Source organism: Abramis brama, assembly GCF_963993115.1.
Source record: "Abramis brama genome assembly, chromosome: 20".
NCBI classification, from domain to species: domain Eukaryota; kingdom Metazoa; phylum Chordata; class Actinopteri; order Cypriniformes; family Leuciscidae; genus Abramis; species Abramis brama.
The window spans coordinates 17,842,267-17,867,272 of record NC_139982.1 but is presented as its reverse complement, the minus strand read 5'-3'; the positions used below and the strand labels follow the sequence as shown (position 1 = coordinate 17,867,272).

General features: G+C 36.1%; 1 protein-coding gene across 2 annotated transcripts; it reads right to left on the bottom strand.

Moving 5' to 3' along the window:
* Positions 1–66: 66 nt before the first annotated feature.
* On the bottom strand, positions 67–24,921 carry bnip2 (BCL2 interacting protein 2). 2 transcript variants are annotated; one of them, XM_084094343.1, is made up of 11 exons: positions 24,072–24,921; positions 13,821–13,916; positions 13,324–13,397; positions 13,015–13,200; positions 7,275–7,457; positions 6,738–6,840; positions 4,740–4,871; positions 3,813–3,899; positions 3,606–3,704; positions 3,299–3,334; positions 67–1,074 (listed from the first exon to the last, which is right to left on the bottom strand). In XM_084094343.1, exons 1-11 carry the CDS (start codon positions 24,416–24,418, stop codon positions 1,017–1,019), a joined length of 1,401 nt encoding a protein of 466 aa, XP_083950469.1. In that variant the 5' UTR covers positions 24,419–24,921; the 3' UTR covers positions 67–1,016. The 2 variants fall into 2 exon arrangements, with proteins under 2 accessions (XP_083950469.1, XP_083950470.1); XM_084094344.1 differs by lacking the exon at positions 3,299–3,334.
* Positions 24,922–25,006: the final 85 nt, after the last annotated feature.

Here is a 25,006-nt window from a genome sequence, read left to right as displayed (position 1 = left end):
TAAGGGAAATGCTGACGCAATAGTGAATAAATATTGCAGTGTTGTATAATATTCAAGATGACAATGTGATTTTTGTGTGGAAGTTTACTTGCAAAAACATAACATACAAGTACCCCACCCTCCCAAACCATTAATAAAGGTGAATTGGAAAAATGTTACTGGTTCAATTCATTTTTGATTGTTTCCTTACTGTCTCCTTTCCACATTTCTCCACATTCTCAAATCAAACAAGACAAAGCAGTAAACAATATGTGGTATAACTATGAGATGTTCAGTGAGCAGATGACAAACAATGCCAGATTGTGGCCCTAAAAAAACCATTTCAGTCATAAAAATATATTAATCTTTCTCCTTTATCGCCTTTTGATATAAATATAGACATTTAAATGTAATGAAGAACATGCATCGACTAGTTCAAAAACAGAGTGCCTTAACTAAGGGCAAGATATAGGAACTAGAACATGTTGACAGTATCTACTTATTGAAATGATACATAAAAGGTTACTAAAATGTTTAACGCACAGAAACCAGATATCATCTTACAGGTGTTTGGCACACAAATGCAACAGGGAGAAAAAAGGTAACAAAGTAACAGGCAATCAAAGCTTTAAAGGGATAGATCACTCAAAAATAAAAATAAATTTACATAATTTACTCACCCTCATGTTGTTCCAAACCTCTGCAATATCTAAATATGACTCTTGTGAAGACAAAAGGAGATATTTAGCAGAATGTACAAGCTGATCTATTCCATTCAATGAAAGTGAATGGGGACCACGGCTATTGAAAAGAGCAGCTTGGACATTCTGCTAAATGTCTACTTTTGTGTACCACAGGGGGAAAAAGTAATGTGGGTTTGAAATGCCATGAGGCTGAGTAGATAAGGACAATTTTCATTTTGGGTTGAAATATTCCTTTAAAAGGCACTTTTCTGACATCAAGATCTTGCGTTCTCCAGTTAAAAGAAACCCAATACATTCTCTTATTCTTCCAGCTTCTTCAACTCTTCTTCTAACTCACTCTGGCACTGCAGCAGTTGCTATCTCCACTTTTCCATGCATGTCCTTGTCAATCCTACAAAGAAAGAGAAGAAAAAGAAAAATGATAACAGTATAAGGGATAAGAATAAAAACTATACCAACACTTCAATTTGATTAGAAAAGAACAGCTTTTGATTTTTTCCTCCACATAATTCAATACAGAGAGAACAAAAAGATGGTCTCATGACTTTACACTCAAAGGTTTAGTTTGATCACAAAGACAACTTTTCGATTGAGGTTAAAAACATTGTTATACAAGCAAAACAAGCATTTAAATCAATTCATGTGCAACTTGAGTCAGTTGATTATGCACAAACTGGCTAAAAAAAAAAAAAAAAAAAAAAAAAAAGAAATTTATGAAGCTTGTACACATGTTAAACTGGTGTGGGTGGTTTTCAAGGTTTTGCCATAAGGCTGCTAAAAAGTTCTGAGTGTTTTTAGCACGATATGATATGGAAAACAATGTCTGTAAGTGTACTCTGACTCTTAACTCTCTGTATTGTCCCTACTTTGAGTTTTACACATTGCTTCCTGCGACGTGTACAGTGGGACATGCAGTGAGCAGTGAGAATGTCCATCAGCCAGGCATGCATTTGAAAAAAAAAAAGTAAAGCACCCGTGATTTAACTGTTCAAATCCTTCACCATAAAATATGATTTACTGGCATGGTCATACATACCATACTAACAGTGGCAGAACTGAGAGGACAGAACGTCAGAATCTAAATCTGTGAGACGTTCATTGCAAACATAAGCAAGTTAGTGCATTTGGCCAAAGACCTGAATGGAATTAATAACAGTAATTGGATGACTCAGATTTGGTGTTTGACTCAGATGTTCCATCTAAACAACACTTCTGTCCCCCGCACCCCACTTTATTATTATTATTATTTTTATTTATATATGGCCACTTTATTAGGTACACCTTGCTAGTTCTGGGTTGAACCCCATTTGCATTCAGATCTGCCTTAATTCTTCATAACATAGATTCAACAAGGTGAACTGCCACTCACTGGATATTTTCTCTTTTCAGACCAATCTCTGTAAACCCTAGAGATGATTGTGTGTGAAAATTCCTGTAGATTACCAGTTTCTAAAATACTCAAACCAGTCCGTCTGGCACCAACCAGTTCAACCACATTTAAAGTCACGCAAATCATCTTTCTTCCTCATTCTGATGCTCAGGCACTCGCTCGCGGGTGAAAACGTAAAAATATTTGATCAGATGTGCCTTTCGTTTAGACACCGACGGCGTTTTTGGGGCTTAAAAACGCAAAAAAGTGAAACCACCCTCCAGAGTGGAAATCTTAAAAAAGCTCCACCCGTCTAAAGGGTAAAAATGCAAAAGTCTGCTAGACAGTGAAGGCACCGATCTGCTAACGGTGGCTCTCGTCGCGCGTAACTTACTTCACATTGCCACCTAGCCGCCTGGAGTGCATACTACATCGAATTTCACACACTTTTGCGTCACCATATGCATGCAGATTTCCCCCCCATAACGCTCGTCTAAACGCAGAATAAAAAGTGATAACGCAACGCCACTTTTGCGTTTTCTCTTCAGATCGTTTCCGTGTAAACATAGCCTCAGTTTGAACGTCTGCAGATCGTCTTGACCATGACTGTATGCCATAATGCTTTGAGTTGCTGCTATGTGATTGGCTGATTAGATATCAGTGTTGACAAGCAGCTGAACAGGTGTACCCAATAAAGTGGCCGGTGAGTGTATAGTATATGCATAAAAAAAGTAGTTGTTTTTAGCATACAACTAAATGAGTCTACCAAAATAAAATAAAGAAAAAAATATATATTCTAATAAATCAATAACCTTATAAAGAAATTAACTGCCTCAGATGTTTTTATTTTAAAAAAAAAAATGTTTTATGGTGAACACAGCAAGGAATCTGAAACTGTAACAGCGATAGGACAAAAACTACAGGAAATATTGCTTGCCTCACTGGATTTTTTCATGCAAGTCAAAACTTTTTGCTTAGGAAATGTGACAAATTGTGCTCAAAGTAAAATTAAAAAGTGCAAAACAGCTGCATTAATCAAAATAATTATAGTTAGATGGCACACAGAAGAAATTTAGCATCTTGATGACAATCAAGGATGAAAAGAAACTCAAAAAGCAACTTTTGGGCCAATGACCAAGTATAGGTGGACACTTAATAAAGCCAAACGCTTAATTGTTAGTTTCGTGCAATTCAGATGAAGTCTACAGAGATCTGGCAGGGATCTCTGGAATGAAAATACAGATACCTTTTACGTTTTTTCCTATTTTTTTCTTTGTCAAACCTTAGAAGAAAGGCAGGGAGAAGGGGTTAGGGCATAGAGAGTTTCTGAAGATACCACAGCCAACAGCAGCTAGTACTTAGCAGCAGATCAGACTTTCAATAAAATAATTACAAAGCTGGAATACTGCTGAGAGAAGAAAACAGTATGGAAGGTAATTTAGGTATTTAGCATTGTCCAGTGAAATGCATGCACAGTAGAAACAGATTTTTCCTATAAAAAACAGGAAGTAGTGCTCTAACAGGCAGAAGGAGCATACTAGAGGGATACTTACTCTTTAATACAGTCTGGTATGGAAACATACTCCATCGGAACAAGCTCAGCCAGGTCTGTCAGGCTGAACACATACTTGATTTTCTGGCTAAATTTTGAGCTGTAATTGGACATTTTGCATTGAATAAGGCAGCGTTAAGATATCAGGTCATTGCAGAAAATCAATTCATATCCAAACATATCTGAAGATAACTAGAAAAGGACTGACCTTATAAAAGGTTTCGTGAGGGCCAAGAGGGTGCGAATAAACCAGGACGGGTGCACGATTATCAAAGACTTCAAATTCTTCCTTAACCTTTAATAGAACATTTTATTTTGTTTTCAGGGTTCAGAGATTGTATATATTAATAGTTTGAGAAAATGTTCACACACACACACACACACACACACATATACATATACATATATATATTTTTTTTTTGGAACAGTAAGATTTTAAATGTTTTTAAAAGAAGTGAAGTTTCTTCTGCTCACCAAGGCTGCATTTATTTGATAAAAACACACACAAAAAAAAACAGTAATATTGTGAAATATTATTAAAAATGGTTTAATTCAGAATATTTACAAATTTCTATGTGAATATATAGTAAAGTGTAATTTATTCCTGTGATCAAAGCAATTTTTCAGCATCATTACTTCTTACATTGCATTACATTACATTCTTCAGAAATCATTCTAATATGATGATTTGATGCTCAAGAAACATTTCTCATTATTATCAATGTTGAAAACAGTTATTTACATTTTTATTTCAGGATTATTTGACGAATAGAAAGTTCAAAAGAACAGCATTTATCTGAACTAAAGCTTTTGTAACATTAAACACTACCGTTCAAAAGTTTGGTGTCAGTAAGAATTATTTTATTTTATTTTTTTGGGCGAAAGAAACAAAAGAAATCAATCCTTTTATTCATCAAGGATGAATTAAATTGATCAAAAGTTACTAGTAATCATTATTATTAAAATGTTTTTACACATTACTGACATTATTTTACAGCTGAACAGGTTTAAAGGGTGATCCATGTTTGAAACAAAATGAGAGTGAGGATAAAGTTCAGTTTTGGGTGAACTATCCCTTTAAATTACTCAAATGAAATTAAAGTCTGTTAGTAAATACTGTCAAAGAGCCTCTCACCTTCGATCTATTTGCTGATAGCACTTCCTGAGCCAGCCCACACTGGGCATCTTTCGGCGCGAGGTGGCTCCGTTCAGGTATACAATCATATAGTTCTCAGCTACAAGCAGTTCTAGAGTTCCTATGACATACCTGAATGATACAAAAAAACGTTAGTTGCAAAACTACCTGAGGTTTGAGGCATCTGGTGAGGACTTGTCTACAACACTTTCAGTGTGTCTAAGAAACAGTTATTCAAGAGACTAAAGGTGCGGTCACATTAGCGAAATTTCGGCAAATTTTTAAGGACAAAAAAGGCACATTGTCTATTTTATTAATCAATGGTTTGAAAGTCACTTTTAAACAAAACAGCTTTCTGTTGGTCAACAAGCCAAATCCACATAACCCACTTGGAAATTTTAAAAATTTGCGTGAGTAAACATTTCACCCTCACGCCAACTTCTCAATTGCGTGGAATCCTATTGAAATGACTGGATTTCTGTCGTGAAAATTCGCCAAACAATGGTAAATGTGACTGCACCTTCAAATATGTCTAGACATGTTAAGTAGTTCAAAAGAAAGGCTTAAATTATTGGTCTCCAAAACATATGTATGGACTGTGGAGACAAAAATCATGATGCATATTGTTGAGGGGAAAAGACAATACTGCAAAAGGAAAAGGCTTTGCATAAAGTATGCTGTGACTGTAACCCAAGAATTTCTGGAAATAACATTGATTGTAGTTGATAACATTGATAATTTTTTTTAAAAATTGATAAAAAAACAGGTTCTTATCAGTCCAAAGGGGAAGTGACTAGACTGCATTTCCGAGGAAATAAATAGTGGCTCAATTCGCCCGGGTTTCACAGTCCTTGAAATACATTCACAAATTGAAATTAATGGCAACACATTTTTGCCTTAATTTCATCATTATGTTGCAGAGACTAGGGGAGACCGGGGACAGTTGCAACATGGGGATGGTTGCAACCTTTTATTTTTTCTCCAATCATAAACAAGCTAGAGTGATGACACTCATACTGCACATGCACAGTTAGACCCTCCCCCCACCAAGAAGACAGTAGACATATTCAGCATCTGCATTTATTGAACAAAATTTGTTTTGGAGGTATGAAAGTACATTTTTTCATGAGATATATTTTTGTCATACTGTCCTGAAATTGTGTATGAATTAATCAAAACTTACTTAGTTTGAATTATTGTTGTGTTGACTTCTAAGTGACATGGTTAGCATGTGTCAAAGTCAGTGTGTCTAGCAGGCATATGATTTCTGTCATGGCTGATAGTGTTGGGGACGGTTGCAACAAGTTATAAATTTCATGTTTAATAAAAGTTTGTTGCATTGCAAATTGTTCAATTCTTCCTGTCTGACACTGAAATATGGAGAGATTGAATAGCATCTGTAACACCTGCACACTGAATCTATGTAGGCCTATGTTCTACACATAAACAACAAAACTCAACTGTTATTTGATAAATATGACTAAATAAATAAATAATAGGCTACAATAATATTATTGAAATAAATAATACTATAATATTATAGTAGGCCTAAAACAGTTAATATTTTCAGAATTCTATGCTCATTGAGACAAAAAGCTTAAGTTAATTAATGAAATTTAAGGTATTTTTAACATGTTGCAACCGTCCCTGGGTTGTGTTGCAACTGTCCCCTGGGTCGGGGTCAGTTGCAACATCTGTCTTCTTCCATTCAAATAAATACTGTGAACGATATGTCATATATAATCATCTTTAAATGGTATGGGTAATTAGCAGACAGATGCAAGTTTAATATATACAAATTTGGTTGGTCTAGTCCAAATAGTCTCTGAGTAATTGAGAGAAATGCAAAAAGTGTTGCAACTGTCCCCGGTCTCCCCTACTGGAGAACTATTTGACTGTAATTGGACGCTTTAAATGTCAGTTTTCTCTTACTATTTTGAAGGGTTCTTGACAAGAATAAGTCATGTGGAACCACTAGAAACAACATCTAGAACTTACTTGAAAAGATTGTCCATGATGTATCTGTAGTTTGGTTGATTGCTCTCAGGCATAAAGCAAACAGCAAACACGATGATGGCATTCAATCCATCGCCATAGTAACCTGTGAAAAAGGGGAACATGTTTGAAAGTGGCCACTGGCAAACGTTTGAACACTAGTTTGCACTTTTACAGCTATTAAACAACTTGACTAATCCAATCTATCTAAATCAACAGCACAATGTAGAGTCTGTGTAATTATTCATTAAATAACAGCATGCAAAAGAGGCATTTAGAATGAAAGCAACAGCTGGTGGTTTGCAAAAAGGAGGAAGTGGAAAAAGAGGAGTGACAGACAGTAACAGGCTCTTCTGGCTGAAAAGGTAATCAAGAAAAGTGAGAAAGCTGCTAACTGCCATGAGAACGCTCTGAATGTATTCATCTAATAATGACAGTTTTGAATTACATGGAATTCACTTCCTGAATGGTGCAAAAAGAAAACATGCTTGTATGAATAACGCACAGGACACACTGGCATGGAAATGTGTGGTCACTGACCTCCATGGCTGATAACCCTCTTGTAGGGCTCAATGGCCTTCATGTCCACTTTGTGCTCCTGCTCTCCAAAGCGGAAAACTCTCCAGCGACGTCCCTCCTCCCGTTCCTCTGTGTTGGTGTACTCCTGCACCGACTCCACTCCTTTACGCAGCAGGTCTGTGTTTTTGGGTTTTGGAAGATCATCTGACAAGGGAAATAATGGGATGTTATCTATTTAATACTTGTACGTGCGCCGTTTTCTTTCAGGGTTCAGTTCAGTGACTGTATGTGTGCATTTATGTGATTGGGAATGATGCTTTACCGACTTACAGTTCAAATGAAAAAAAAAAAAAAAAAAATGAAAAAAAAACAAAACATTTACCCTCTTTTTATCTCTCAATTTTGACTTTTTTTATACCTCGCAATTCAGACTTTATAACTCGCGATTATCTGAATTGCGATTAAGTATCTCACAATTGTATCTCTCAAAAAAGAAATAAGTCAGAATTATCATATATATATATATATATATATATATATATATATATATATATATATATATATATATATAAAAAGAAAATTCAGTCGTTGTGAGAAGTCGCAATTCACGTTACTTTTTTAATTTATTCAGTGGCGGAAACAAGCTTCCATTTAAACTTCCTAGGAGCACAAAGCAAGGTTGAAAACACTTCTGTGTGCCAGAAAACACAGGCAAATGAATGAGTATTAAACAATAAACATAACTATGATAAAATAAACTCTTTTATGCGTGTTCATGTCTCTGATATTCTTAAATCGCAGCAAGTCTGTAGTACGAACGTTGGCCAAAAATCTCACCCCAGATTTCCACCAACTGCGGAACGGCTGCGGATCGGCTCCGTGCTCCGCCGTCCATCAATACCCACCAGGTCCGGATTTGTTGCGGAATGGCTACGGCCATGACTGACAGCTGAAGTCACGAGGACCCACGAGATCTCGCGAATTCACGGATGATCGCGCGATATTACAGGATGTAGTTTCTATAAACAGAACCACAAAACCAGCAGCAGTTTGTTTCCATCCAGAGGAGTAGCCCTTCAGGTCTGTCTCCGCCCATTATGACATTTTCAAGGTGTAGTGCAGGGAAATATGATCCGCCATGAGCATGGTGTATTTTATTTTGATAATTAACTGGATGTTTTATTTTGTTTCTGTGCTCGACTTCCTGTCCCGCACAATCTGCCCTGTGCTGAATTGTTGCGGAGCTCTACGGCATCCGGCAAAAATGGAAACCTATTGACTCCGCCGCCGTTCCGGAGTGGATCCACAGCCGTTCCGCAGTTGGTGGAAATCAGGTCAGTCAGGTAGCATCGTCACATAATATATCTTTCTTCAAAGAGGAATAATCCAGAATACATTTCAAGACGCTCCATGAAAATGTCCCAAGATGGTAGATTCAAGGGAATACACATATATTTTATTCAAGCATGACAGAAACAGGGTGGCAGTGATGTGATGTGGTCGCCAGGGTGGGCAAAGCAAGGGCGGTGTTCATCATGCTCAAAAACATCTGGGCCTCCAAAGAGATAGGTGAAGCAACCAAAATTAGGATTTTCAACTCCAGAAGTCGGTTCTCCTATATGGGTCGAAGACATGGAGAATGACCAAGCGCACACTGCAGAAGATCCAGACTTTCACCAATGGATGCCTAAGGCGCATACTCAAGATCTGGTGGCCTGACCGTACCAACAATGAGGAGCTCTGGCAAAGAGCCAATCAAGAAGCCATCACCCAGCAGATAGGGAGGACAAAGTGGGGCTGGATTGGACACACATTATGTAAAACAACTAGTAATGTGATAAGCCAGTCCCTCACTTGGAACTCTCAAGGAAGACGAAAGAGGGGAGCTTTTCAAATCAGTCACTTCAAATTCGATTGGTACACTGCCTTAGAGAGCTGCCTATGTAGACAGCGAGGCAGCTAGCTAGGGTTCGGAACAGAGCTAATGAGAAAAAGAAGTGTGCTTAAAGATAGGGTAGGTCATTTTTTTATGAACACTTTTTGTTATACTGGTTGAAACTCCTCACATCCTTTTAGTAATCAATAATAGAAGTGGTCTATGTAGAGCCTACATATATCATCTGTGGAAGTCCAAAACTTTTTCGTCCAATCATTGCATTCGGTCCGACTGATGTCCTACCTGCCTGTCAACATATGTATTTCCATACCTCTGCACACCTGCTCACGCAGACATCACATGTCATCAGTGCGTTCAATGAAGCTATGTAGAGTTGTAGACAGAGGTCACTCACAAGCACCACAAACAACAGCCACCTTTTACAGTTCCCCCTGAACCAAAACAACAAGCTTATGCTGCGTTCACGCCATGTTGTAACCGTAATTACGAGAGGTCAGCCCATGACGTTCCACTCGGAGCTGTTCACGTCTTCAGACTTGGATGTATGCATTTCCATGTCAAGACTATCAATGCTGAAATGAATCTGCAGCAGTCAGTAGGTACAACTAGAGCTCTGTAAGTTGTTTACGTTCAATTATTATCATTATGTGCTTTGATACATGAGGTAATTTAATGCCGTATCTCATGACGCTTTTCAGACTCTGCTGTGTGTGTTCATGTGTTTTGAAGGAGGCGTGGCTTTGGAGACGCTCTGAAGGGAGGGCGGGATCTAATGCTTTCAAAGCTAGCTTGCTATTGCTAGCCGCTCCGAAATTGCCTACTTTATCTTTAACTGTATTTAATATGCACTAGTAGCATACTTCAAATGTTAATAGTAATATTATATATATATATATATATATATATATATATATATATATATATATATATATAGATATAGAGATATAGATATAGATATATTAGGGCTGGGAATCGATTAAAAAAAATTAACTAATTAATTGCACAATTTGCTGTAATTAATTGCAATTAATTGCATTTCCCCCAAGCTTGTAATCATCAATATTTAAACTTAGAATCACCTAATTAAATTAAACAACACAGGAAAAAAAAAGGAACAGAACATAGCCCTATATTAAAATAATATTAATCATCAATATATCAATATATTATTGTTTTTCAATAATCAATCAACATAATCAATTTAACAGATTTTAATTTTTTTTTTTTTTTTACTAATTATCAAAATAAAATATAGTCCTACAAAGCTATTATTACCAGAGCATGTGATCAGAGCAGGTAATTTTACCATTGTTGCCTAGCATGGCTATACCAGCTCAGCAAACAGAAGTCTACTACAGAGAAATTTCACATTATTTGAGCGGACTTTGCTTTTCCAGTGCGTGATCGGCACATGATTCGAGGGTTTGGGCCGTTAACGACAGAGCAGAACGCGCAGCGCAAACATGGAGTGGAACATTGAGCAGAGAGCCTGATCGCCGAACACGGAGAGGGCGGGACGGCATATTTTCGGCCTTTTCAATAGCAGCCGTAACAGGAAATCAATCAAGTGCTGCGTTAATTGCGTTATTTTTTTTTACGCGTTAAAACATCTCAAATTAATCGCAAAGAATCGTTAATTCCCCCAGCCCTAATATATATATATATATATATATATATATATATATATATATTAAATTGTACTAAGAAAATATAATATTAATGAACTAAATGGCTGCTAAAGTGTACCTAGAGGGTACACTTTCATTACAGTTTCTTTAAACACTTAAGTACATTTCAAATTAAAAGTTTGACTTTAAAGTACATTTGAAATCATGATGTTGCAATAATCTTTTTTTCCCATTTTGGATTTTTAATTTTTTCATTTCAATACTAAACCACGTGTAAAGAACTTGATTATAATTTTAACTGTAGTGTTCTCACACTTTATCTAAGTGTCAAAAATTGCATTTAATACAAATTTAAACTAGAATACATTTTAATTCAATTGTAAATAACATGCAATTAAGTGTCTAAAAACATACAAAAGTATATTCTTTAAAAACTTTAATTATTTTCAAAATAAGTACACTTTTTAAAAGTATGCTAAATGTACTTCTTTTTTCAGGAGGGAAATCTGCAGTGATTTAACAAAAATGATCAGGACACCAAAATGAGGCTGATTAACAAAATCAGATTTGATGAGATTGGAGCGAAAAACCATGCACAAATCAAAATCCAACCATCAAAATTTTCAAACAAAAACAATGGATAACCTCTGATTTGCAGTGTCATTCAAAACCAAACTAAAAGGGTGATATCTCATAAAGAAAAAGAAATCAATGCTGTAGGACTTGATCGGGGAGTAAACATCCAGTCAGGTAACCTTACCACAAACCGCAGGCCTGCGGCCTGTCGCAAACGAATGAGAAGAAACAATCCTTCCAGGAAAGAGAGAAGAGAGCAGCGGGACAGAAAAACAAAACAAAAACACATAACACTGTTTAACTAAGAGTTATTGCACAAAAGCTGGTCCATGAAAAGATCTCTGTACTGTTAGTAAGGAACATTTCTACAGGATCAGAAAGACATGAGCTTGAATGGCTGCGAAATGATTTATTAATTAGATTAGTCGCTGTTAGGGATTATGTTAAAGGGGTCATGAACTGGATTCTTTTATTATTTTATAATGTTTCCTGGGTTGCCCTTTTAATGTTAGTATGATTTTTACATCAAAAATTGTCAAAGGCATTTTTCCAAGCCTGATTTTAGCCTCTGATTTGAACGCTCTGTTTGAAGGGGCGTGTCTGTGTGAGACTTCTGTGTAAACGCCCACTGCTGTGATTGGCTGACATCTTTGCATATGAAATAGCTAGTATTAAAAGTTGAACACTCTCAAAATCTTTTACTACGATTTTACTATTACAGCTATCGAGATTAACGAATCGTGAAAAGTTAGATGTATTCCCATCATATCGCATTGAGCAGATGACAGACAGGCTTCTGATCGCGTGAATGAAGAGATCTCATCATTGCAACACAATTTCTGCACTCTCACAAATGCTTTCACCCATTAACAATGCAAACACAATGTAAATACAGTAAGAGCTTTGTTTGTGCAGTATAACAGCGTCATTGATTACATAACAGGAGTTTTGACAAGTGTCCAGATAAACTCGCGCTGTGCGATTGACAGCTTGGGCGATTGGAAAGGGAACGTTCTTTGATCGCTTTCTGAATGTAGTTTAATCATAGTTTAAAGAAACAACGTGAAGTTGATCGTTTAGTCACATGCTTGATTTACTGATGCATAAACAGTATTGAACAATTTTGAGAGATAATCTGTCTGAACTTGAATAATTATACATCAGAAATCACTGATCACAGATCAGCTATTAGAATAAACATGATTACCTACATGTTTGTGGCACTGCTGGCCGATCCATATCGTAAAAGTCTGTTTGCAAAGCCTGCGCCGAAATGTACCTAATAATTCACAGTGAAATGTACCGAATACAAACAAATAATGCACTGCTGAGACTTTGACATTGTTGAAAAAAAAACAAAAAACACTATCCTAGCATTAGGATCCTTTGGAATGTAATGGTATTGATCCTGTGTCGTTCTTTTCTCGTTCTCATGTCACTATTCACTAACGCTCCAGTGGCCTTGGTTTCAATTAAAGCCGTTTTTGGAATAACAAGTTTTGAGTTTTGAACTCAAACTATACATTTAACATGAGCTGAAACTATATTTTTATAGTATAACGAACTCTTAACTGTCATAAGATCAAGGAAAATTTGAATTCTCAGTTCATGACCCCTTATGTTAAACTGTTAACATTTACAGGTTTAACCACCATCATACCTTCCCACTCAAACTCATTGCTGTTGTCTGAAGGAGTGTCTATATCATCCAAGTCCAGTTCTGTACTCTCATCCAGCTCATCAGACAGGACTGAGCCTTCACTGTGGTCTAGGTTTAGGCTGATGTCCGGAGCCAAAAGTTTCTTTTTAGATTTCTTTGCACTGTTTAGTCCATAAGACTGTGGAGCTGCAATTTAAGTCAAAAGAACAAAAGCTATCACAATGTTTCCTGACTATAGTAACAAATTAATAATTGTCTTTAATTGTCTTTACATATTATATATATTGGGAATATATCATTACGGCTTACCAGGTGCTCCTTCACCAGAAGACCCAGTGAAAAGCTCCTCATCAAGCTGAATATCTTCCTCCTCTGGGAGTGGCCTGGAAACCCAAATAAAAAACACACTCAAATTTATTGTAATATAATTTAGATGTTACTATAGGCTTTGGCAGTATGACTGTGTATATATTAGTTCTGTTCAAATTGACAATTATTTATTTTCTGTTATTATCAATGTTGAAAACAGTTGTGCTGCTTAATATTTTTGTGGAAACTAATTTACAGGTTTTCAGGATTCTTTGATTTAAAAAAGTATACATTTGTATCAATGTGAAAGTCTTTAGTCTTTATACTGTCACTTTTGATCAATTTAATGAGTCCTTCCTGAATAAAAGTAATAATTTCTTTCAAAACCTTTTCTGACCCTAAACTTTCGAATGGAAATGTATCTTGCAATATATAGCCTACATCATAAAAAACAAAACAAAAAAAAACCCATACCATACACACACATAACAGCATACCTGGGGAAATCCTCATCTTGCCACTCCTCCTTTAGCTCAACCCCTTCCATTCTCAGCCGAGCCTCTGTGGTCGCCACTGACTCCTGGTGCTCAAAACTGAAGGCAAAGACAATAAAAAAATTAATCCATTAGCCAACTGTTTTGACTTTAAAACAACTGTAATTCATATTCTGTTATTCACTCACTAAAAAAACCAATACATTCGAGTTGAAAGAGTCCAGAAGTCAAAATCCGATATTTGCTGATAGTCATTCATCACAGAGCTCAAACTGCTGTAGTTACTGAGAAATGGTTGAAAAGGCTTAGTGGTTGAAAAGGCCTAATAAGACCACTGCACATTAAGACGCAGTGTATCGCAGCTTACGGCATAAAAAAAATCCATGTGGGCTTCTTTGGTGCGTTAATCTCAAATCCAAAGGTATGTAAACTCTTGAGGACTTCAAACACAACAAATTCTGTTACATACGAGAAAGCTCTTTTACAAATGGAAGTAGGCGAAAGAGTTTCACCTTCTTTGGGGAAAGATTTAAGTGACTTTGAAAAAGCCTGAAATTCTTGGATAGTGTTCAAAGTTCAATGTGTTGATGTAAAGAACAAACCCGCTTTAATTTCTTGGAAACAGAGCAGGTTCAGATGCCCTATTTACTAGAACTAAAGTCATTTCACAACGAGATCATTGGTGGGACAGGACGCTCCTCAAGGGTTGATTTTTTGATATCTAATTAACAAACACTAGATCCAATGTTTGAATACATTTATGATTTAGACTGTAACAGAAGAGCAAAAACCATAGAAAAACAAATTCATTCTCATGAGATGTGTTCAGGCTGAAACTTAAACTAAAACCATAAAAACATTTTTGTTTCTTGAAATAAAATAAACCATAAAAACACATTTGTTACTAATACTAATAAATACTAATAAAATAAAATGTTAACTGAAATAAAATAAAATATGCATTTTAAAAATGTATTTTATTTCAGCTAGATGCCAAGGCATTTTTTTTTCTTGATCTAGAAAAAAAAAAACTAAAACTAAAATTAATTAAAAAAATATAGGCTTTTTTTTTTTCTCAAAACACTACAAAAATAATACTAAACACTTGACTGGAATAGTGTACTGCTTAGCATGCAAAAAATGCAAAACAGTATGTAGTACGCAATTTCAAACAGTAGTAGGCCAATATAAAGTAACACTATAGTAACGTTCATTTTCTATTGGGGTTTCAACCCTGTCTAAATACATTAGTCAACATTTGAAGTGGATCAAAAAAGTTCATCAAAATTGAACGGGTATTGTTCAAAATTCATAACTTTGATCCACTTCAAATGTTGATTAACATTTGTTGAAAACCTTATTTGGGTGATTTTGCAAAAAACTTTGAACAAGCATCCAAATTAAACAAAAAAAAGTACAGAAAAATAATATAAAAACTATGGCAGAATTAGTAACGGGGTTGCAAATAACAGGTGGTAGCTAGTTTGGGAGTGAATGTTTGTTTGAAGCAGTGTTATTTTAGTATTATTTATATACTATTATGGCAGTTAGCTTTTTTCATTTTTTTTTAGTTATAGTTTTTTAACTATTTCTATTTAGCTTCAACTTATTTTATTTAAGTTGCCAAGACAAATTTTTAAAAAGTTTTTCTAACATTTCTAACCTAAAGTTATGTTCAGGTTTTTCGTGTAATACTTGCATTTTAGTTTATTTTCATTTAGTAAAATGAATATGATGAACTAAATTTTTAAAGCATTTATAAATTTAAATTTGACAATAAAAAAAAAATCATGTTTGTTTATAATAGCGTTATTATTTAACTTTAAATATTAATAAATGAATGAATTTTAAAAATTTAAATGTTGTAAAAATGTTGTTCATTAGTTAACACAATAGCTAACATAAAATTTTAACTTAGAGAACTTTATTATAAAGTGTCACCATAATTTTAAAAATGTAAATTATTATTATTTTTTTTTTAAATGTATAATAGTCAGATTAACAATGAAGAGGTAAGGATAAGACATTCAAAATTTCTGCTTGTGTTGCTTCCAGTTCATTTGTCACACAGGAAACGGAGACAAGATTGAGTGCATTGCATTGTGGGATATAGTATTCTATACAGTGCACTCTTTGCATACTGCATATTTTGGCGAATGCATACGTATAAATGAACAAGATATTCCATGCATTCAGAAAATATTCACACTACTCAATATATACTGCAAAAACAGCAGTTTACAAGTATACTACTGTGAACATAGTCAAACGTCCTGAGTCGTGTTCAATCAAATATAAGTTCCATGTATAAAAACCTAAGATATCTCATCGATTCCATCAACTATGCCCTGTTATTTGTGTGTGTGTGTGTGTGGTCCTGGCAAACCCTAAATTATGGAGACAAAATGTCCCCACTAAGATGGCAATATCCAAAATCCTTGTGGGTAAATGTTTTGGTCCCGCTGAAGAAAACAGCTTATAAATCATCCCAAGTGATGTAAAAAAAAAAAAAAAAAAAAAAAACTGCAGAAAGTTTTCTGTGATGGGTAGGTTTAGGTTTAGAGGATAGAATATACAGTTTGTACAGTATAAAATCATTATGTCTATGGAAAGACCCTATAAAACATGAAAACACAATGTGTGTGCATGTGTGTGTTTTGCGAGTCCAGGTTGTTATGTCTTCCGATTTTAATGAATGAGGCACAGCAAAGGAGTCATTCATCCACCAGCTGTTTAGTCATTTGAAAGAGAAGCTGGCGCTCAGATGTGAGGGGGAGACGTGGACACTGGTTAACTGTGGACGGGAGCTAATTGCCATGCCATCCATGTGGTGTCCGTCATACTCCTCCAGGGGGAATGTCTGCTACTCTTTATGCCACCCCTCCTAGAAGAGATCTGCAACATTTCACACTGTTGTAATGGAACACAACGCCGCATGCTTTCTCACGTCACTTTGCTAAAACTAGTACGACCTAAATAGGAACACACAAAAATATGTTTTTCAAAGGGGTCCAAAACAACTCTGGACTCCACTGACTTTCACTGTATGGATGAAAACTACATTGTGAATTATTTTTTTTTAAAATATCTTCTTTTCTGTTTATGACATACAGCAGCTCCTAACCGTAAATTTAGGTAGAGCAGATTCTGGTTCTTAGCACTAGTTTATGTTTAACATTTTGTAACTTTATATTAGGGATGCACGATATATCGGCCACCATATCGGTATCGGCCGATACACCTATGTTCATTTTTAGCGTTGTTGTTATCCGTTCGATAAGAAAATTTAGCCGATATAATAAAGCCGATAAATAATGGATTATTTCCTTCAGCTGAGACACTTCAGATGCGCACTGTATGATTGGAATCACTTCAAAAAAGGAAAATATGGTTAAGTGCAACATGTGCAGCGCAAGTCTGTCATATAGGCTACATAAAATTAGAATGAGAACGTTATAATTGTGCGCTTGGGACGTGGATTTTATTAGTGAGACTTTTTTGTAATCAGGCTCTCAAAAATTATATAAAAATTTGGATTTAGATTTATCGGCCAATGTATCGGTTATCGGTAAATATAAAGAATTATCGGTGTCAGCCAAAATGTTCATTTCGGTGCATCCCTACTTTATATTCTAATCACTGAACACCCAAAAAATAAAAATTTGCTGTTCATTTATTCACCCTCAGACCATCCAAGATGTAGGTGACTTTTTTTTCTTCAGTAGAACAGTAACAAAGACTTTTAGCTGAAACTGTAGTCCTTGGGTGATTCGTATAATGCAAGTCAATGGCTTACAGTCACTTTGAGAGTAAAAAAGAAAAAAAAGAAAAGAAAAAAAGACAAGGGCAAAACAAAATTAATACCTGTGGCTCCTAAAGATACATTGAGATCTTATGAAGCGAAACGATCGGTCTGTGCAAGAAACAGATTTTTTTTTTTTACAACATTATTACCTGTAATCCGCTTTGCAAACGGTCCATAGCGTGTTCACAACAGTCTTTATTACAGGTAATAATGTTGTAATGTTCAGTTTCTTGCACAGGCCGATCGTTTCGCTTCATAAGACCTCAATGTATCTTCAGGAGCAATGGGTATTCATTTTGTTTTGCCTTTATCTGTTTGTTTTTTTTCACTCTTGAAGTGACGGCAGCCATTGACTTGCATTATACGAATCACCAATGACCAGTTTCTGCTAAAAGTCTTTGTTACTGTTCTACTGAAGAAGAAAAGACACCTACATCTTGTATAACCAGAGGGTGAGTAAAGTACCAGCAAATTTGAATTTCTGGTTGAACTATCCATTTAAATCAAACCTGTTAAGTAGAATCACAGATTAGAGTATGATTAATACTAGTGGCACACAGATAATTAATTACAAGTACACACTTGGCACAAAGAACATGATTGAATAGACTGAACACACCTAGAGATTGTTAAGAGGAAATAACCTGCAGGCACTCCTTTTGCATGTAACCCAGGGTTCCCACGGGTCCTTGAAATCCTTGAAAGTTTGTGAATCTGAAAAAATGTTTTCAAGGCCCTGGAAAGTTTTTGAAAATAAACATACATAGAGACAGGTGCTTGAAAGTGCTTGAATTTATTTTGTGCAAGAAGTTTTCTGGAAATAATTCCATATTCACTCCAGTCCCCTAATGTGTTATTTCGCCAACACTTCATGGCCTTTGCATACTAGTTTGCTTGATTTGCACTAGTTAAGCGCATTTACGCGTTACGTTACCAGGGTTTTTCCTGCATAGAGAATTATGAGGCGGCCGCCTCCGTCTCTCGACAATAAAAAATAACTAGGGAATCACCGAAAACGTGAGGATGATTCTGTTTTATTTCATTTAAAGTAAGTGGTGATTGATAGCCTATGGTTGATAATAATATAGTCCTACCTAATGTACTGACGGTAACAATGTAGCGCTGTTGAGGCTCGCGCAGTTATTTATAACATATTATAGTTAAGAAACAATATATAGCCTAGGCTACACGCGACCAGAGAGCTGTTTGAAACCGAGACTGATTTCATAACAGTTCAATAAACAAATAGTTAAAATTAAGTCACTTACATTTTAGACGCAATGACGGTTTTTGTTCTGTTTCAGCAGCGAAAATAGTTCCAAACAAAGATCACCGCAGAACCATCGCGCATGGCATGCAACAGTTGTTGCATTACTGAATGATTCAGCGTTTTGAAAGAATCGGTTGAGTCAAAGATTCAATTACCCATTCATAAACTGCCTCATTCTGAATAAATCAGCCTTTTGAACGAATCGTTTGAATGAATGACTCAATGACTCGCTCATTAAGACGGTCGCCTGCCGCCTCCTGCTGGCGGTTTAGTTTCATAAAGTATCATTCTTTTCAACATTCCTTATTTGTATATTCAAAAATATTTAAAAGAATCTAATTTAATACAGTTATTATTTTTCAATGTAAAGTATTTAATTGAATTGGTAACAGCCTAGTGTCTTATTATTTTAATTTAATATATTGATCAAATTTAAGAATTTGAAATGAAAGATGGAGCATACATTTAATAAAATTAGGGGAAAAATGCCCTTTATAAAAGGTACAAAAAAGTAGTGTATTCAAACAGTAATGTAATGAAAGATTGAAACAACAAGGAAATTAAACAATTTAAGTTTGAAGGGAGTAAAGCCTCTGTTTAGCCTATTAAGGAATTATGTAATTTTGCCAAAAGAAGAACTTTTATTTTAAATAAATGTTCATTTTAAATCAGCCTACTTCAGTGTGATATGTTACCATACTATCATGCTTAACAGTGAGAATCTGAATAATTGTAATGTGATGATCAGATGCAGATATCTAAATCAGAGAATATAGGCGGTTTGCGGGTGGATTATCTATTTTTAACAGTGGATTTGGGTGACTCAAAGTGCACCAGATTAATGAATTTATCTTTAAAATGTACAAAATTTTCTTACGGGGGGGCATGCCCCCGTACCCCCCTAGAGGTACCAATCTCTACCCACAAAAACAATGTGGGAAACACAATAGACTATGTGATGATCTACAAAAAATACAATTTTTATTATCTTATTATTAAAATACATTAATAGGATTTTACCTCCGCCTCATTTTGAGCCAGGAAAAACCCTGAGTTATGTTAAGTGTTTCCCGCATGAGGTACTTGCCATGAAGTTCACGTGCGCATGAAACTACGATGGTACCTCATCGTTTGTTGTTGGACACAACAAATGTGTCCCCGCATTAAGTCCTTGAATTTGAGGGTATTGGACCTGGAAAGTCCTTGAAAGGTCCTTGAATTTGAAGTCAACCAAGGTGTGGGAACCCTGGTAACCACTCTTAAGTGACAATAACAGCACAGAAAGAAAAGGCCCTCCACGAATAGGGTGCAAAATAAAGTCTGAAACTCAAAAATAAAAAGTTTTTTTAACCTTCAGAAAATGCTGATCATCATTGTTTTTCTAGGGTTTTAAACCCTGTTACCACAATTTGGTCTAAATAGTTTTTAAAAAAAGATTTGGGGGATTCTGCAATGTTCTAACAATAATCATGGGAAAAAATGACATAAAATAAAATAAAAACTAGTTCAGAATTGGTAACGGGTTTGCAAATAACCGAGAGTAGCTACACAACCTTTTTTTTCCCCTCAGATTTACGCATTTCAATTAATAGTAAAATTCCATCAAATTTTTTCAGATTCACAAACTTTCAAGGATTTCAAGGACGCGTGGGAACCCTGGCTGTAAAACAGGTCAACGCTTTTACTTAGCTTTTCTTTTTTATTCAAAATATTCACAAACTAGGCTATATCATGAACTATCTGATTTTAAGCTTCTCAAATATGTGTAAGTGAATGTGTTTTGTTTAAACACCTTTAATGATCTGATTCTGATCTAATGTTAGCTGATTATTAGATCTTAAAATAAATAACAGCAAATTCAAATATTGAGAAAATTTTGAGATCACTTACTCCCGTAATCCTGTAGATATCATCCAAATGACATAGGCTAACTTCTGGTGTGGAGAAGTTTTAAGCAACGTTACTTTTTAATAAGAGTAAATTATACAGTAACAGGGTGGAGGTCAAAATCAGCACTAACTAAATGCAACATTTTTAGTCATTAAAGCCACACCGCGGAACTTTTGCGGGCGCTAGACCTGTAACTTTCACGTCTAGCGCCCCTAGAGGCCACAAGCGCTGCAGCACTGTCGCAAAAGTCTGCTCCATGAGTATATCAGAGCCTATGGTCACGTGATGGCCGTAAAGCGATACGTTCTCCAGGTCACATGACCTGGCCAACGACGGTCCGTCTTCTCCAAACTTACATAGGCGGTATTTCAAGAGGGCAGCCCCGCTCGGAGCATTAATAGTGTCAAACGCTGTATATTGGCCTGAGGAATCATTTAAAATAACTCGTATGCGTCAACTCTTTAGGTCACAAAGTCCGCGGTGTGGCTTTAAAAAAAAAACTTTGAACTAGGATGGGCCAAATCTCATTTAAAGAGGCTATATGCAACTTTTTCCCCAAAATAAACGTAATAGCCTTTTTATTTGACCATTTATGACTCAAACATCTCCTGATGAGCATACTGACACCTTGTCAGCTCACAGTGGGTGCACCTATAAGCCTGTATCCTATTTTTCCTATTTTCTGTCGGGTCGGATTTTTCGCGCGCTGTCTGCGGATGTGACGTCAAGCGCGTTCATGTTAAACGTTTCAGATCACTCTGCCACCACCGCTAGTCAGCAAACAAACTTAGTTTCTCAAACAATATATGTATTTGACTGTTCTTACCTCTGTAAACATAATGTTGACTTCTTTGCAGCGGATGACTTGTGAAGTGTGCACGTACGAGAGCGAGCAGAAAGGAAGAGCAGTTCCGTTTTTTGGCCACAGGTGTCAGTCGCGAGTTTAAATTTCAGAAAATCGCATGTAGCCTCTTTAATTTAAGAAAGAGAGTTTAAGGGGAGATTCAGACATTTGATGTGTTTATAAACTAGCAAATTTTCCTTCCATGTAAATTTCATGGTAAATAACAGTTTATTTTATCAAACTACTTCTCTCAACAAAACGACTGAATTTGTTTTTTGATGACTAAAAAAAAGTCATGGGAGACCAAAGTGTACCGTATTCATGGACTGTATCAGTGACAGTCTTAAAACAATGGCTGCATCCAAAAATCGCATACTCTCTAGATTAGGTAGCTACTTATTTCGAATAAAGTAATTAGTAAAATTAGCAAAAAAAGTATGTTCTATATAGTATGAATGTAATCTGAACATACTACATCCGCCATGCTGTCATTATCACATGACCTACAGTTGCGTCACTTCACTGCCATTCACAAATCCTCTCCCGTTGCCTCATGGGACAGTAAAGTGTCCATCGTATGCGCACTTCAGAATCTCGCCGGAAGTAGTACGTCATCCGGGTACTTTTTGCCTATCTTTTAAGAGTACTGTGAATTCAGATATACTACTCTCGTCCAGGCCCGGCTCCAGATATGAGATGAAAGGTGGGCCAAGTCATGGTCCAGGTGGGCCGGGTGTATTATTATGATTTTTTATATATATAGCCTATATTTTGCTACTATTTAGAAATAAAAATGTTTAACAGGTATATTTTTACATTCTCTCTTTTTGCGTTTGTAATATTATTATTTTTTGTATCAATTAAGTAACTTTAGATTTGATAAAAAGGGACAGGTCTTTTAAAATAACTATTTACATCACTATACCATTTACAAAATCAGCTACAGCTGTAGTTACAAACTAAAAATGTTCATTTTATCTGAAATGCTGTTTTTCTTGAGAATTATTCTCACGTCTGTTAATGTAGTATAACATTACAGATTTTTGTCCATTGTTATTTTTTGCATTTTTATTTTTACATTCTTATGTATATTTAGAATCTTTTTTTTCTTTCTTTTTTTTACCACACAACAGATCTTGTATCAGTTAGATTTGAAGAAAACAGGGCAGGTCTTGAAAAAGATCTACTTACATCACTATAATTTACAACATTAGCTTTCTACTCATTTTAGAGAATTCTGTTACAAACTCACCCATGTCCATTTCATGTGTTATTGCTTTTTCATGAGCTAAAAACACAAGGTTTTCCTTTTGGAACAAGAAATCTGTGCATGTTATGTTTTATTAGGCTACAGAGTGTGGTAAGTCATTATGAAGATTCAAACTTCGCAGGAAGTTTGATTGACAGGCGATCTGACCAATCATAATCCGCCATCTGCGTCCGACAAAGCAGTCAGGAGAATTAGTAGATTAACGTTGGAGGATTTGAACTTGAATAACGGCGTGTACTGACGTCTTTCCACGGTTAAAACAACATTCCTTCTGATGTTCATTTACTGTATGTTTATTTGATGCTATAAATTAACTAGAAGGAAGAGATGATCGGTTCACCAGCAGCTTTAACTGAGGCTCTACAGCGATCTGTCAGACACATTAAAGAGCCACAAAACGGTATTTATTTTTTAAATTGCGTTAAAAAATGACCAAATTTGAAAGTTGAGACTTTGTTTCATATTAAAAGTAACCTGATCTGTCCTGTCTGTCAGCGCGTTGTCAGTGTCCTTTCTGCTCCACGATGTATGTTTCACTGCATAAGAACATGGTGTGTAGCGTGAGAGCAGCAATTGAATAGCCTATTGAAGATTGAACAATTTTGTGATTAGCTGTTATGTGGTGTGGGGCCAAGGTGGGCCAAGCTTCTGATTGGGTGGGCCAGGCCCACCCTGGCCCCCCTGTGGAGCCGGGCCTGCTCTCGTCACATACTGTTTTTCGCCTACTATTTAGTAGGGAAGAATGCGATTTCGGACGCACCCATAGTGTCCTGCCTACCTAGACAGCATTTGTTTTGAAACACAGATAATGTTAAATTCGGCATGAAAAGTAAATTGTTATAGTCTTTTCTTCCACCATTGTAATGTGTATCCATATGTAACTTCTCAAACAAGAATAAAATGTAGGGCGGGACTTGATTTTGTTTATAGGGAATCGATTGGCTGTTTGTGGTTTGCTATTGGTCGATCTCATGTGAGTGACAGGCTGTCCCGCCCTCACGCCATTAAACACGTCATCATCCGAGAAGAGATGTCATTACAAGAGGGAGGGGGTGTTATTTTGATTAAAGATTATGATGGCACAGATAAACCATTTATAATAAACACTGCTATATTCCATAAATAAATAAAAAGAAGGATTGTCAAATATGATTTCACGGAGACTTTAAAAATACCTTCCATTGTGTTCAGCTGGTGAAGAGAGTGTGTGCACAGGAGTTGAAGTCCTCACGCCTTGTTTTTGTCTATTGTCTGGACTCGCTGCTTCCTGCGGTGGATCTCCCGCTCGTATCCCACTGTTTCCATTCGCCAGTGAATTCCCTGTTATGGAGTCCTCAGGTAGTTCTTCCCCAGAATAAACCGATGGTGATGATAATGATATTGGGCTACTTATATTTCTGTTTTCTTGCGTCTCAGATGTCCAGTTGGGTGTGTCTGATTCGGGATTACTTTTGTTAGCGTTCATATCACTCGAGTCTGTCTGGTTTGAGACTTCTTCAGCCGCTATTGCATCTGTGGCCATGATCGATCACGTCGGGGGTAATGTGATCGATTATTATCGATCAGCAAAACACAAGAAAAACAATCCTTTGCACGAAAAACAAACCTTAATAATAAACCAATCAGGACTTTACATAGTCTAATATAACGTTATCTCTGATTAATATCAATAAATATAATAGATTATGTTTAAAATACGAGCGTTTATGTGGCTATCAAGTACGTTGCAAAACAATCTTGCCCTTTTAAGTAAACTTCCCGATGAGTGTGTGTTTTTAGTGCGCAGTCAGACCCTTTTCCTCTCCTGCTTCCTTCCTAAAGCACAACGGCTGTCAGTTTAACGGATATAACGGTGAGATTGCGTGTCGATCATTTCAAGACACATGCACATAACACTTAAAATGGTCGATAACGGTCTAGAGGGCAGATTTAGTACTTGACAAACTCTGCGGATCCATCTCATCTGTTTCTTTAACCGGCCGTCATTCTCCTTTTGGAAGTGTCGGGTAAATTAAGGTGAATTCTGACTCAACAATACCCAAACTTCCGGGCCTCATTCAATATAAAAGTCTCACGGTTTCTACAATAAAAGTCACGATTGGGCTCAGAA

What these genes read in the sequence shown, in the direction of transcription:
- bnip2 (XM_084094343.1), bottom strand. Translation starts at nt 24,418, where the DNA reads ATGGCCACAGATGCAATAGCGGCTGAAGAAGTCTCAAACCAGACAGAC. An exon ending in CTCACGAAACCTTTTATAAG is followed by an intron (nt 3,705 to 3,812) that starts GTCAGTCCTTTT and finishes GTCCAATTACAG; the next exon opens with CTCAAAATTTAGCCAGAAAA. An exon ending in ATACCAGACTGTATTAAAGA is followed by an intron (nt 3,335 to 3,605) that starts GTAAGTATCCCT and finishes CTTTCTTCTAAG; the next exon opens with GTTTGACAAAGAAAAAAATA.